Source organism: Zootoca vivipara, chromosome 16, assembly GCF_965207765.1.
Source record: "Zootoca vivipara chromosome 16, rZooViv2.hap1.1, whole genome shotgun sequence".
Lineage (NCBI taxonomy): Eukaryota > Metazoa > Chordata > Lepidosauria > Squamata > Lacertidae > Zootoca > Zootoca vivipara.
This window is the reverse complement of record NC_142599.1, coordinates 19535062-19548753: the sequence shown is the minus strand read 5'-3', so window position 1 is coordinate 19548753 and position 13692 is coordinate 19535062. Positions and strand designations below refer to the sequence as shown.

The window sequence follows — 13692 nt, the reverse complement described above, 5'->3', positions numbered from 1 at the left end:
CTATCAAGGAATAGATATGCAAATATTAGTTGGAGGGCAGTGCCCACCCTACCCTAGATCAAGAAACACCCCCAAAATGTCTGTTTACAAATTAGATATAGGCCAGGTTAAGATCAGACTACACGATACACTGCAGAAACATGAAATGAAGCCCTTACAATCCCTTCTCTACTGCAAACCACATCTGGGAGACTGCATTTCATCATAGAAGAGATGAGGGCATGTCACCATTCCACTCTCACTGGTTAACAGTGAGATTGTAAGACTCCTAAGATGTCCCAACCCTCTGTGTGCTGTAACAAATGAGCTCAGCTGGCAGATTGTGAAAGATGGACCAGTTCTCAGCTACAAAAAGTACTTATCAAGGAACAGTTATGCAAACATATTTGGGAGATTGCATTTCATCAGAGAAGAGATGAGGACATGCGCCACCATTCCACTCTCACTGGTTAACAGCGGTCTTCTGTCCTTTTTTGGTGGCTGGGGGGTGAGTGCTCACTGGGCGGGGGCAGGGCACGCGGGGCCCAGAGAACCCACCATGCCAGGCTTTCCCTCACCACCAATACTGCTAGGTGTGCGCACATGGGGCATGGAGGGTTCACGGAGCCTGCATGCTAGCTCATCCCTGGCCACCAGAATCAAGTGGGGCTACGGCCCTGCCCACCCATGCAGGGAGAAGCCTGGCTGACCGACACGGCCCTTGACTGGCAAATCCCCACTCCACTCCGACGCTGGCCAGGCAGACATTCAGCAAGGAGGCTGGGGACACAGCGGTGAGGCCAGACTCCAGGGCTGAGAGTCCCTCAGCAGCAGGTAGGTGGGACAGGAATCCCTGTGTGGCTCACACCCCCTAAAAATCATGGCCTGCTCCTTGTTAATATAGTCTGGGTGGGAACATCACAGAGATAGAAAGCACCTGTCGGGAAAGAGCTCAGCATCCTCTGCTACTCATTTTCCAACTCAAAAATCTTGCTGACCAGTGTATTTTGTGACCAGAAAGGGCAATTTGTTTATCAGCTTTCTACTTTTATTTCCTTCAGTCTTTGCCAGCTTGGAGCCCTCTGGTTCTTTTGGACTACAATTCTTAGCAGTCCCATCCAGCACAGCCATATAATGCTAGAGCTGGTGGGAGTTGTCGTCCAAAACATTTGGAGGGTGACAGATTAGCAGAGTGACATGCAGTTGTTCTTACTCTTCCATGCATTACTAGTCTAACATTTCAACTTTTCTCCAGCATCTTAGATTTTGGCCTCCCTTTTAATTTTGTTTGCTGTCCCACTTTTTTCTCTGACTCCCTGACAGGTGCTAACTATCTGGGAAGGAACAACCAATATCCTCTCTCTGGATGTTCTGCGCTCCCTCGTCAAGAGCCAAGGGAAAGTGCTGGATGCATTTTTCTCTACTGCCCAGGTGAGCATTCCTCAACACTGTTTACTGTGTTCCTCAACACTCATTACTTTTAATGCCACTGCTACCAAATGTAATCCTAAACTATACCTACCTTCCAACCTGGTGCCCTCCAAATGGTTTTGACTGCAATTCCCAACAGCCATGGCCAACAGAGAAGGGGCTGATGGTGTGTGTGTGTGTGTGTAATTTTATTAAATTTATATTATATCCTTCCACCCAAAGGAGCCCAGGGCAGCAAGCAAGCAATAAAACATCTTAAAAGCAATTCCAGTTCATATGCAGACTGGGAAATATATCCACTTAAAAGGCTTGTTGAAATAGGAAGGTCTTCTGCAGGTACCAAAGAGGCAACAGAGTTGGCACCTGATGTTCAAAGGGAGCAGATTTCAGAGGGCAGGTGCCAGAACCCTAAAGGTCTGATTCTAAGAAATCACTATACTTTTAACCATCATGCTGGCAGGGGCTAACAGGAGTTGAGGAGAAGGCCTCTATTAAGAGGTGACAATAGCATTTTGCATAGATGGCTTGATTCTTAACCATGCTGTCAAATGGAAAGTTATACCAGCTGCACTTACACAGCCGACACACTAACATGTCACGAAACACAGTTTGGAAAGCTCTGACTAGAGGTTTAACGTATCTGATCCCAGCTGTGTTTTTGTATTTCATTCCATCTAACATCATGTGTGTTTATTCTATGCCAAGGGAGGGGGACATGGCCCTCCAGGTATGGTTGGGAAGCTGCAACATGGGATTTGGAGTCTCCATCAGCTAGCTGGCATGGGCACTATTCAGGAATGATATGCATAGTCTGGCAATAGCTGGAGGACTATGGACTTCCCCTCCCCTCCCCATTGCACAATGTGATAACACCCCAAGGCTCTTTCTTGTTCAGATCAACATAGTTGCCTGGGGGAAAATGTAAACTTTTGTTCAGATTTGCTAACAGCTGAAAAGATGGTTTAGATTGGACAACAGTACTGGCTGTTTCGAGAAAAACCGATCACCATATGATTGATTTCCTTGCAGGCCAGGTTGAAGGTGGCGCTTAGCGACTCTGAACTGGAACTTTCTGTGCAAATAGTTCAAAATGCTCTCCACAAACTCAGACAGTTCACTCAGAAAATAAGCCTAAAGGGGGAAGCCGGGATGCAGCTGTCTGCAAGAGACTTTGCCTATGCTCTGGCACGGATCTATGGAGGTAATGAAAAATGCTGTTAAATAATCACTTTGCCAGCTTACTACAGGATAATGTAGAATTCAGTGCAGTAGGCTGAAGCTTATGATCACCAGGCATTCCTGGGTAGTCTTCCAACACAACTCTGCACTGCGAGTCTATGAGCAATAATTAAAAGGTGGCATTCTTTTTTACTGGATGCACAGCCATGTAGCAAGTGACTCATCTCAGGCAGGTGTAAAATCTCTTAATGTAAAAGAGGCAAGAAATTTACTTTAGGATAGGGAGAAGAAATCCATAATTGAAAAGCAGCTGTTTCCAATACTGTGACAATCAAAAGAGGATTTTTGACAGGCACAAAATGTGTTCTAGTTCCCAAAACAAAGGAGAGTCTGGCTCCCTTAGTGCAACTAACATCATATGTCACATAGCAGTACACAAAAAGGTAGTACCAAATCAATGGAGATCAAAAAGATTTAAGTTACCAACATAGAACTGAATTTATTGGAAAGCCGGCACATCAAGCTGGAATACGGTAGTTCATTTTCATTGAGGTGATCGTTCCTAAGAACGTGTCTCAGAATTCTTAAGATGATGATGGATGCACAATCTCCTGTCCGTGTGAACTGCTGTAGTTTTAAGCAAGCAGGCTGCCAGTGACCAGTGTAATTTCAGAGAAACCAATGGCCAGGTCACCTTTCCTTGTTGCTCCCAATCACTGCCATTATCTGTTGCACCACCTGTAACTACCTGATCTATTGACTACTTCCTCAGGCATACACCCATCTGGAAACGTTATCTTCATTACCTTCTAGTTTAAACCTCATTTTCCAGCTTTTGCCTCTGGAATTAAGTTTGGCAAAGACAAAACACCAGGCAGGGGTAGGAAAGAGATGGCACTAGTTATTTGGACTGCTGTTACTTTAGTGGCATTAGGTGTATACGGGGGTGGAGGAATATTCACAGCCTAGTCTATATGCCACAAAGGCCCACCATGGGGCAGAATGGCTCATGTATGACTGCCAGATCTCTCTGCCACAGGCATGGGGAACTTTTTTCAGTTAGAGGGTTACATACCATTCAGGGAAACCTTTCAGGGACCACATACCTGTGGTGAGTAAGGCCCAAACCCAAAGTGGTAGAGAAATAAATGTAAATCTTACCTTTTACAATAGAGTGCCTTCTATGCACCCCTGTCCTCCAGCCAAGCAGCATTATCAGAGCTCAAGGGAATACTCCAGCCAGCCTAAACATGCAAATAGGATATGACAGAAGGGTGGCAAGGGTTGGGTCTAGGGAGAGTCTTAAGGGGCAAGTTAAGAGGTGCTTGAGAGCCATATTTGTCCCCTGGACCAGAGGTTTCCCCTCTGCCGTTGCAGAATAATGTTACTTGGACAATAGTTCAGTAACGTTAACCACCTATATATTTGCTTTACATAGGAGTTCTCCTGCTGGAATATGCTGCCAGGCCGAATGCATCAGCCACAGACATCTATGCTGCTCAGAGGTATTAAATAAGCTTAGTCCATCCTCCAAAGCAAGTTCTGAGATGGTACAAACATATTCATATTTTTAACTGCTTAAGAAAGGGCGGCAGTCCTGAATTCTGAATTTCAGTGCAGCTGTCAAGGCTGAAGAGGAGCAGTTTAGATCGGACAAACTCATTCGGCTCGAGAACCAGGCTGTATTAATGTAGGGAAGGAAGAGAGGGACATAATGAGAGGACAGAGCTGTGTGATATTGGTGGGAAGGTGGTCACATAACCCATTTCAGAGTGGTCCGTCAAATCTATCCAGTAGGCTGCCCTATTTGGTTTTCTAAAGTGACCACATGTGCCTTGTGATCATTAGGCTCCAGAACATGGGTGGAAGAGCAGATGGTCTCAAAACTCTTCACTAAATATAAATATTAAATGTTGATGCTTATGGCAAAGAAATGGTATTTAGTTTCCAACATACATCAGGGCAGTTTCTTGCAAACCTTTAGCCCGGTGGGAAACCTATGGCCTGGAGGCCAAGAGTTCACCACCTCTTCTTAATGCAGTAGGAGAATCATTGATGGGTTTAAAGTTTAAAACCAGATTTCCAGTTTAAATCAGTTTTACACAAAGGGCTTTGTGGCAACTCTTACAGATGGTGTCACCAAGACATGTGCCCTGTGGACAGTGAAGACAAAGCTGGGTCTTATAGCACTGGAGCAGCTTCTCTGGATACTTCCTTGGTTTATGACAAACACCCAGTTCTGAAAGGAAGATCGTAAGAAGGAAGGCAGAAGAGATGCCATGCACTATCCTGGAAAAACGAAGTTACTGGGGACAGAAACAGTTCTGATAAAATAAAAAGGTATTGCTTACTCTGAAGTAAGTTGGCAAAGACTGCAGTAAATAAAAGTGGAAAGCTGAGAAACAAACAGCCCTTTCTTGTCACAAAACACTGCATTCAAGTGTGTGCATTCAACTCTTTTCAATTATTAACTTTTAACAGCCATGAGGATATGGAAAGGAGTGTATGAGCCCAAGGCTGGATGCAAGTCACAATTGAACAGATCCCCAAGTTACTCTTTGTGCCTCTACCTTAATGACATACAGGTATGTTATGACCACTCAGCAAAATCAACTTCTAGCTCATTATGGAATATAAACCAAATCTTCCCTTGCAAGGACAGTGGCAGAGGATTGCTTTCAGAGTGTGACAAGTTCTCTGCATACAGAAAATGGTTGCTTTAGAAATTGCTTGATACCACCAGATATTGTATGGCCACTAAAGCTTAAAAGGCTTTTAAAGAGGATTAGATAAATTCATGGAGGATAAGGCTATCGGTGGCAACTAGTCATGATGGTTTGCATGCACCCTCCAAGTTCAAAGGTGCCATGCCTCAATACCAGCTCAGAAACAGTGAGTAAAGGCTTGCTGATGGGCTTCTCAGAGGCATCTGGTTGTCTACCGTTGGAAAGAGGATGCTGGACTAGATGTACCTTTGACATGATCCAACTGTGGGGCTCTTGTTTTATCTTCAGAAGGGGCATAAATAGAATACTGAGTGCTTTTGAGAAAAGGCAGCGCAGCAGTGTGTCAAAAAGTTTGGAATGTGGCTCCTCCATTGGACATCTGCATATCTCCCAGTTACATTTCATGTACACTTGTCAACACACACACATAATAACAGGGTTAAATTATATAGGTTACAAAGCTGTGTGAGTGTGTGTGTGTAAGTTCCGAAGGCTCTGTCTTTGCCCATATAACTGCTGCAAACCAAAGAGACTCTGTTTAAACCCTAGGAACCTTTCCAATTTGCAAGCACTTAGGCTGCAACCCTGCAGTTTGGTCAGACTCATGTTGGTGGCTTCGAGAACACTGTCCAACCATCTTGTCCTCTGTTGTCCCCTTCTCCTTGTGCCTTCCATCTTTCCCAACATCAGCGTCTTTTCCTGGGAGTCTTCTCTTCCCATGAGGTGGCCAAAGTATTGGAGCCTCAGCTTCAGGATCTGTCCTTCCAGTAAGCACTGAGGGCTGATATCCAGAGAGTCTTCTCTTCTCATGATGTGGCCAAAATATTGGAGCCTCAGCTTCAGGATCTGTCCTTCCAGTGAGCACTCAGGGCTGATTTCCTTCAGAATGAATAGGTTTCATCTTCTCACAGTCCCTGGGACTCTCAAGAGTCTCCTCCAGCACCATAATTGAAAAGCATCAATTCTTTGGCGATCAGCCTTCTTTATGATCCAGCTCTCACTTCCATGCATCACTACTAGGAAAACTATAGCTTTAACTATATAGACCTTTGTCGGCAAGGTGATGTCTCTGCTTTTTAAGATGCTGTCTAGGTTTGTCATTGCTTTTCTCCCAGGCGTCTTCTAATTTTGTGACTGCTGTCACCATCTGCAGTGATCATGGAACCCAAGAAAGTAAAATCTCTCACTGCCTCCATTTCTTCCCCTTCTATTTGCCAGGAGGTGATGGGACCAGTGGCCATGATCTTAGTTTTTTTGATGTTGAGCTTCAGACCATATTCTGCGCTCTCCTCTTTCACCCTCATTAAAAGGTTCTTTAATTCCTCCTCACTTTCTGCCATCAAGGGTGTGTCATCAGCATATCTGAGGTTGTTGATATTTCTTCCGGCAATCTTAATTCCATTTTAGGATTCATCCAGTCCAGTCTTTCGCATGATGAATTCTGCATATAAGTTAAATAAGCAGGGACACAAGTACTCCTATCCCGGTTTTGAACCAATCAGTTATTCCATATCCAGTTCTGACTGATCTCCAATCCTGTGGCCACTGCTGAGTTTTCCAAACTTGCTGTCATATTGAGTGTAGCACCTTAACAGCATCATCTTTTAAAATTTTAAATAGTTCGGCTGGAATATCGTCACTTCCACTGGCCTTGTTATTAGCAGTGCTTTCTAAGGCCCATTTGACTTCACTCTCCAGGATGTCTGGCTCAAGGTCAGCAACCACACTACCTGGGGTGTACAAGACCTCCATATCCTTCTCGTATAATTCCTCTGTGTATTCTTGCCACCTCTTCTTGATGTCTTCTGCTTCTGTTAGGTCCTTTCCACTTTTGTTCATTATTTCTTCTTATTATTTTGCTTCTTCATGGATCACTGCCTTGACATGGCGAAGGAGCTTGGATAACTCAGAGAAGCTATGAGCTATGCCGTGCAGGGCCACCCAAGAGGGAAATGTCATAGTGGAGAGTTTTGACTAAACGTGATCCACCTGGAGCAGGAACTGGCAAGCCACTGCAGTATCCCTGTCAAGAGAACTCCATGGACAAAGACAACAGATGGGTGTTAGCAGCTCCTAATGAACCACAAAGGAATCCAGGGATTGGCGGCTCCAGGTAGCCTCACCAGACAGACCAAAGACTACAGGTCAAATGTTCATATCAAGTCTCTCCCACCTGCAAGATGGTTTACACACAGAGAGTGTGATGGAGCTCTCAGGGGAGATGACAGAGAAGGCTATAAACATGGAGATTCTTGCCAAAACAGATCAGATGAAAGAAAAGTGCTAGGAAGAGTTCTAGTTTTATGGTGGGATACTTGGCTGGGCCGCTTAAAGGGAGTAAGGAGAAAGAAATTTATAGCAGATTTATATGGTAAACTGGGAGATTTATATGGTATGTTGGGAGTGCAGAAAAAGTCATTTAATGCTGTAGAGCTTACCTACTGCCTGCCACTGAGATAGTGAACACACCTCAAGCAGAATACCCAATTGGTGATGCTTCTTGTGTGAACAATGAGGGATGTATCTGTGTAGTACACCAGTGTCTCTCATAGCACATGCATGGCAGCATTTTGTACAACGCAGTGTGCGCATATATATACACGAGAAGGTTTTGAAAGGTTTTTTGGGTTAAAATAAAAATAGGAAGACTCAAAACTCTTCATAGCACAGCAGTAGAAAAGTGATTTTAATTTAAGGGGCACCTTTCCTTTCCTATATATCTGTGGGAGTTTTGCGATGGTGGGAGGGAAAGCCGCAATTTCCCTTCAGGCAGAATAGAATCCTGCCCACTTCCCGCCTAAATTCAACGGTCGACTCCAACGGTCTCTTCAGGCGGGCGCTGAATTTAAGTAGGATTCTATTTGACATGAAGGGGGAAAAACCTCCACCTGACGGAAACCTCTGCCCATTTGTTGTTGTTTAGTCGTTTAGTCGTGTCCGACTCTTCGTGACCCCATGGACCATAGCACGCCAGGCGCTCCTGTCTTGCACTGCCTCCCGTAGTTTGGTCAAACTCATGTTCGTAGCTTCGAGAACACTGTCCAACCATCTTGTCCTCTGTCGTCCCCTTCTCCTAGTGCCCTCAATCTTTCCCAACATCAGGGTCTTTTCCAAGGATTCTTCTCTTCTCATGAGGTGGCCAAAGTATTGGAGCCTCAGCTTCACGATCTGTCCTTCCAGGGAGCACTCAGGGCTGATTTCCTTAAGAATGGATAGGTTTGATCTTCTTGCAGTCCATGGGACTCTCAAGAGTCTCCTCCAGCACCATAATTCAAAAGCATCAATTCTTCGGCGATCAGCCTTCTTGATGGTCCAGCTCTCACTTCCATACATCACTACTGGGAAAACCATAGCTTTAACTATACGGACCTTTGTCGGCAAGGTGATGTCTCTGCTTTTTAAGATGCTGTCTAGGTTTGTCATTGCTTTTCTCCCAAGAAGCAGGCGTCTTTTAATTTCGTGACTGCTGTCACCATCTGCAGTGATCAAGGAGCCCAAGAAAGTAAAATCTCTCACTGCCTCCATTTCTTCCCCTTCTATTTGCCAGGAGGTGATGGGACCAGTGGCCATGATCTTGGTTTTTTTGATGTTGAGCTTCAGATCATATTTTGCGCTCTCCTCTTTCACCCTCATTAAAAGGTTCTTTAATTCCTCCTCGCTTTCTGCCATCAAGGTTGTGTCATCTGCATATCTGAGGTTGTTGATATTTCTTCCGGCAATCTTAATTCCGGCTTGGGATTCATCTAGTCCAGCCTTTCGCATGATGAATTCTGCATATAAGTTAAATAAGCAGGGAGACAATATACAACCTTGTCGTATTCCTTTCCCAATTTTGAAACAATCAGTTGTTCCATATCCAGTTCTAACTGTAGCTACTTGTCCCACATAGAGATTTCTCAGGAGACAGATGAGGTGATCAGGCACTCCCATTTCTTTAAGAACTTGCCATAGTTTGCTGTGGTCGACACAGTCAAAGGCTTTTGCATAGTCAATGAAGCAGAAGTAGACGTTTTTCTGGAACTCTCTAGCTTTCTCCATAATCTAGCCCATTTAGTTTCATATTAAAGCATTAATCCGGGTTCAGTGCCTCAAAGCATCTATCTCCAAGGCTGGGCTGGGAGAGACTTCCTGCCTGAAAACCTGGAGAGCGATTGCTGCCAGGGTTTGTGGACAATACTGCGCTCGACGGACTAAGGGGCAGCTTCCTATTTTCTTGCAAATAAAGTTGGATCGGGTCGAGGGAGGGAATCTGCTCCGCCAGCTCCGCTGCCACCTCCTCCGCAGAGAAGCTGTCTTTTTAAAAACTTGTTTATGCACGCAGGAGCATCCCGGTTTTGGCTTCAGCCTTTACTGAACCTCCTTGCAGGAACTTTGTTTCAGTTTTTAGTCATGTTGTTGGAGGCGGGAGGTGGTGCAAGGTGAAACAAACACGGACACTATGTTCTTTTTCAATTGCTTTTGGTTTGCTTTTTGGCTTTTGGTTGGTTGGTTGGCTTTGGTCATGTGGACGCCTTGCAAGCCGAAGCTGTCAAACTGCAATTTTTGGTTGCAAAGCTTAGGGCAAGCAGGGAATCAAAAGTGCTGGAATCAGCAAGTGGAGCCCATGGATCGAAAATGCTCCTCACAACACCCAAGGGAGCTTTCTTCCAGGAAAGAAATTGGAGTCTTTTGTCAAGAACAGCCTAGGATTGGAAATCCATACCTGGAAGATGCTTTTCTTCAGGATTACTTGAAATCACAGCTACCCACTGAGGTCTGTATTTTATATATTATATTATATATATAGACACACATATATATTTAAGGCATGCGCGCGTGCACACACACAATGTTCTGTGACCTCTAGAGACTCCTAGAATTGTAGAATTAGAAGGGACTTCAAGGTTAATCTCATCCAACTCCCTACAATGCAAGTATCACAGCTCGTTTGCACAGACAATTTACACAGATTTGATTACTTCCTCTGATTTAAACAAAAGCAATTACATTACATCCTTCACATATAGGACATTTAGAGTATCCAAACAGGTGGTGGTTGATTCCCTTTAAGACTGGTAGAGTGGAAGGCAGGAAACCCCACAGCAGGTGATGCCAGAGCCAATTTTAGGTTTGTCCCCATCCACCTCCCTGCTGAGTTCTATAAGGAGCAACTGTGACACAAAGGAGGCGGAGGAGGAGGAGGAAGAAGAAGAAGATGGGCAGCCAGATGGACCCAATCCTGTGACATTTCGGTCATGACTAGACCTAATGGTCAGGTTTACCTTTACCTATCTTGTCCTCCACTGATTTAAAAGCCAAATGGCTGTTTGTTCTTTGCTTAAAAGTTATGCAAGAAGCCAGCAGTTTGCCCTGTTCCCAAGCTGCTGTCTGCAGTTAAAAACAAACCTCGCTAGTTGAAGCAGGTGAAAGGTGAACTACGGTATGTATGGGTCATTATGTACGTGCAGTTATTAAGTAGTAAATTTTTAAATTGCAAGACAGTCTCCCAAGCCATGTCTCCAAGGAAAGTCCAAAAGTACAGGCGGCAGGGTTGATTCTTAGTTTATAGCATAAGACCATTTCAAATAGCAGCAGTACATAATACTCAGTTTAAAAGGAACAGTACCAGAGACCAGTGAGGTCATACAGGGAGCCCAATACTTTGTTTTATGTTCTGCTTGCTGTGATGTTTTGTTTTTATTTTATTATTTATTTATTTATACATAGATACATACATACATACATACTTGTCCATCTGCCCACATTCTTTTACTTTGCAGGTGTTTGCTGATGTAAGTTTGGACCTTGAACAGTTTGGGACTCGTGTGAAGGATGAAATTGATCTCCTGGGACGCGAGTGTGAGTTAAACCCTCCACAACTTAAGCAGTTTGATGCCTGGGGGCGGCGTGTGGATGAAATTATCACCTGCCCAGCCTGGAAGAGGATGAAGGAGATCTCGGCTGAGGAGGGGCTGATTGCTGAAGCTTATGAGAGGAGATACTCTAACTGGAGGTACAAATTTAGTTGACACCTGCAGACTCAGTTGGCCACACTTCAGGGTGGTGAACATGTCCATATACCTCCAGTGCCATTCAAAATGAAATGTCCCTACAGTGGGGATGGTGACACTTTTCTAGATGAAAGCACTCCCACAGTAGAACTCCCACAGCATGTAATGATTGGCCACCGATTTGGATGGCTTTAAAAGATAGCAAGACAGATTCATGTAAGGCTACTATCAATGGCTACTAGCTACGATGGCTATGTTCTGCTTCCATGGTCGAAGGCAGTATGCCTCTGAACACCATCTCCTGGTAATTGGAAGTGGGAAGACTGCTGTTGCACTCATGTCCTGCTTGTGAGCTTCCCATTGAGGCATCTGCTTGGCCATGGTGAAAACAGAGTGCTGAACCTGATAGGCCTTTAGCCAAGCTCTTTTTGTGTTCTTGTGTAGCTGACATCTCTCTATAACAAATATATTTTCCCCTTTGTTTCTCCTTCCACAGCCGCATTCATCAGATTGCCAAACTGTACCTTTTCGCACCTTCTTCTGGTATTTTTTCGTGTCCTCTGGCCATGACTGATGGAGCAGCAAAAGTAATAGAGGTGAGATCACAAGTCAGTGCTCAGCAGGTAGAACACTATATTGCATTGCTCTGAATTAGACTGTCAGAGATTCATTTCTGGAATGTTGCTACCAAAGTAAAACACCCTACCCATAAATTTTCCTTACCAAAAAAACAAAACCCCATTCACAACACTATTATTTAGAAACTTTGGAGAGCTGCTAGACCAGGCATCCCCAAACTGCGGCCCTCCATATGTTTTGGCCTACAACTCCCATGATCCCTAGCTAACAGGACCAGTGGTCGGGGAAGATGGGAATTGTAGTCCAAAACATCTGGAGTGCCAAAGTTTGGGGATGCCTATGCTAAACTAATACTGAACTATGCTAATTGTCTGGCTCTATATAAGACATATTCCTCAGTTCCCCAAGGCCTTCCCTAATAAGGCCAGATTGGGAGTTAGCAAAACTGGTGCATATGTGGCATCCTGGCTCTGCTTAAATCCAAAGTGATGCATATCAGCCAGCTCTGCTGAAAAACCTTTTGGTCCTTATCTCAGAGGCAGATCTTTGGCAGAGCAACTGGTTCCACCACACTGGGCTCTGAGCCCGAAGGGCACCACAGTGAACAGAGCAGAACGGAAGGCAAGAGGCCACGGGGAGGGGCTCCGAATTTTGGCCTTGCACAGGGCGCCATTGAAATTTAGAAGACCAAAGTCTAATCCTGACTATCTGGAGTTGTTGGTATAAGAACTCTGTGGAGAAGCTCCCTTGCCTGACTTTGCATCTCACCGAACCCTAGCCAGACTGTCATGGACTGGTTGGATGCAGAGGAGTGGTGGGAGGCACCAGCAAGGGAATCACAAGGTGAAGAAGGCTCAGTGCCAGGGCATTTGTGGTGGGACAATGATGCATGATTAGAGGAAGGTGTCAAAATCTGAATAAGGAACAGGGTTTAGTGAGCAGGAAGAGGCTGTGACAGAGGGCAGTCGAGACTCAGAGGTGTCAGAGGAATGGGGCCAGGGGACAGAAATGAGGCAGGCTGCTGCAGAATCTAGAGAGTCTCCCCCTCTTGCTGAGACCAGCTCTCCTCCCACCTGATCTCCCAAAGCATGCAGAGGAATAATGAGGGAGGAGCAACAAATGACAGGACAAATGAGCTTTGGGCTGCTGTGGAAGGAGCCACAAGAGGAAATCCTGATTGTTTTTCTTTCTCCCGTCTGTTTCCTGCAACTCTGAACAGTCCTTGGGGATCCCCAAGCCCCTCGAAGAAGGTTTTTTCCACTTGACATCACGTGACCCTGCCAAATTCTGGACTTCCGGCCAGTGGATGACTGAACGCAGAGGGGGCTCTGATGTTGGTAAGTATACCCCAAAGTAGGAAGTCTGACACAGAGTGCAATACAAAATGCCTTAAGAAATGAGTAGTGGTGCAGCTAGATAAGGTTATACCATCAGCCTAATGGTCTGTTGAGGCATGGGAAGAGGTCCTTTAGATGGCCATGTGTATAATGTCTGCTTCCACACTTCTAATGGAGAAGAAAAATGAACAAATGAAAAACAATTTACCAACCTGGTAATAAGAAAGATAATACTCTAAGCATGTGCAGTCTCACAGTTTAAAAATTCAATTAATTCATAGCACCACCATGACTATATGAATAAAATATGATAGTTTCTAATGCTTTCTCATGTGATTCTGTGAAACTTAAACTCAGATCTATCCGCAGGCTTCTGGGGAAACCCAGCCAGATGGGTGGGGCATAAATAATAAATTATTATTATTACCAGTATGTCACATAGGCCAGGCCCATAGTAATCACCATGACAAC

The 13692-nt window shown here is 44.7% G+C and overlaps 2 protein-coding genes across 8 annotated transcripts in view; both read left to right on the top strand.

The window, feature by feature from the left end:
• Positions 1 to 4996, top strand: part of LOC132591118 (acyl-CoA dehydrogenase family member 11) — a 19320-nt gene extending 14324 nt beyond the window's left edge. For both annotated transcript variants that reach the window (XM_060269308.2, XM_060269310.2), the window contains 4 exons: positions 1303 to 1410; positions 2440 to 2611; positions 4028 to 4094; positions 4720 to 4996. In XM_060269308.2, coding sequence (XP_060125291.2) covers positions 1303 to 1410; positions 2440 to 2611; positions 4028 to 4094; positions 4720 to 4846 — 474 coding nt within the window. In that variant the 3' untranslated portion in view covers positions 4847 to 4996. The remainder of the gene's footprint in view (positions 1 to 1302; positions 1411 to 2439; positions 2612 to 4027; positions 4095 to 4719) is intronic.
• LOC118076416 (acyl-CoA dehydrogenase family member 11) overlaps positions 4795 to 13692 on the top strand; it is a 21469-nt gene continuing 12571 nt past the window's right edge. For 3 of the 6 annotated variants that reach the window (XR_015947436.1, XM_088659480.1, XM_088659479.1), the window contains exons 1-4: positions 9873 to 10068; positions 11075 to 11307; positions 11802 to 11901; positions 13104 to 13221. Coding sequence is in view for 5 of the 6 variants with exons in the window: in XM_088659480.1 (XP_088515606.1) it covers positions 9919 to 10068; positions 11075 to 11307; positions 11802 to 11901; positions 13104 to 13221 (601 nt within the window). In the remaining variant the exon portion in view is untranslated. Of the gene's footprint in view, positions 4930 to 5004; positions 5175 to 9869; positions 10069 to 11074; positions 11308 to 11801; positions 11902 to 13103; positions 13222 to 13692 lie in introns of those variants that run through there. The other 3 variants (XM_088659481.1, XM_088659483.1, XM_088659482.1) reach the window with 3 other exon arrangements.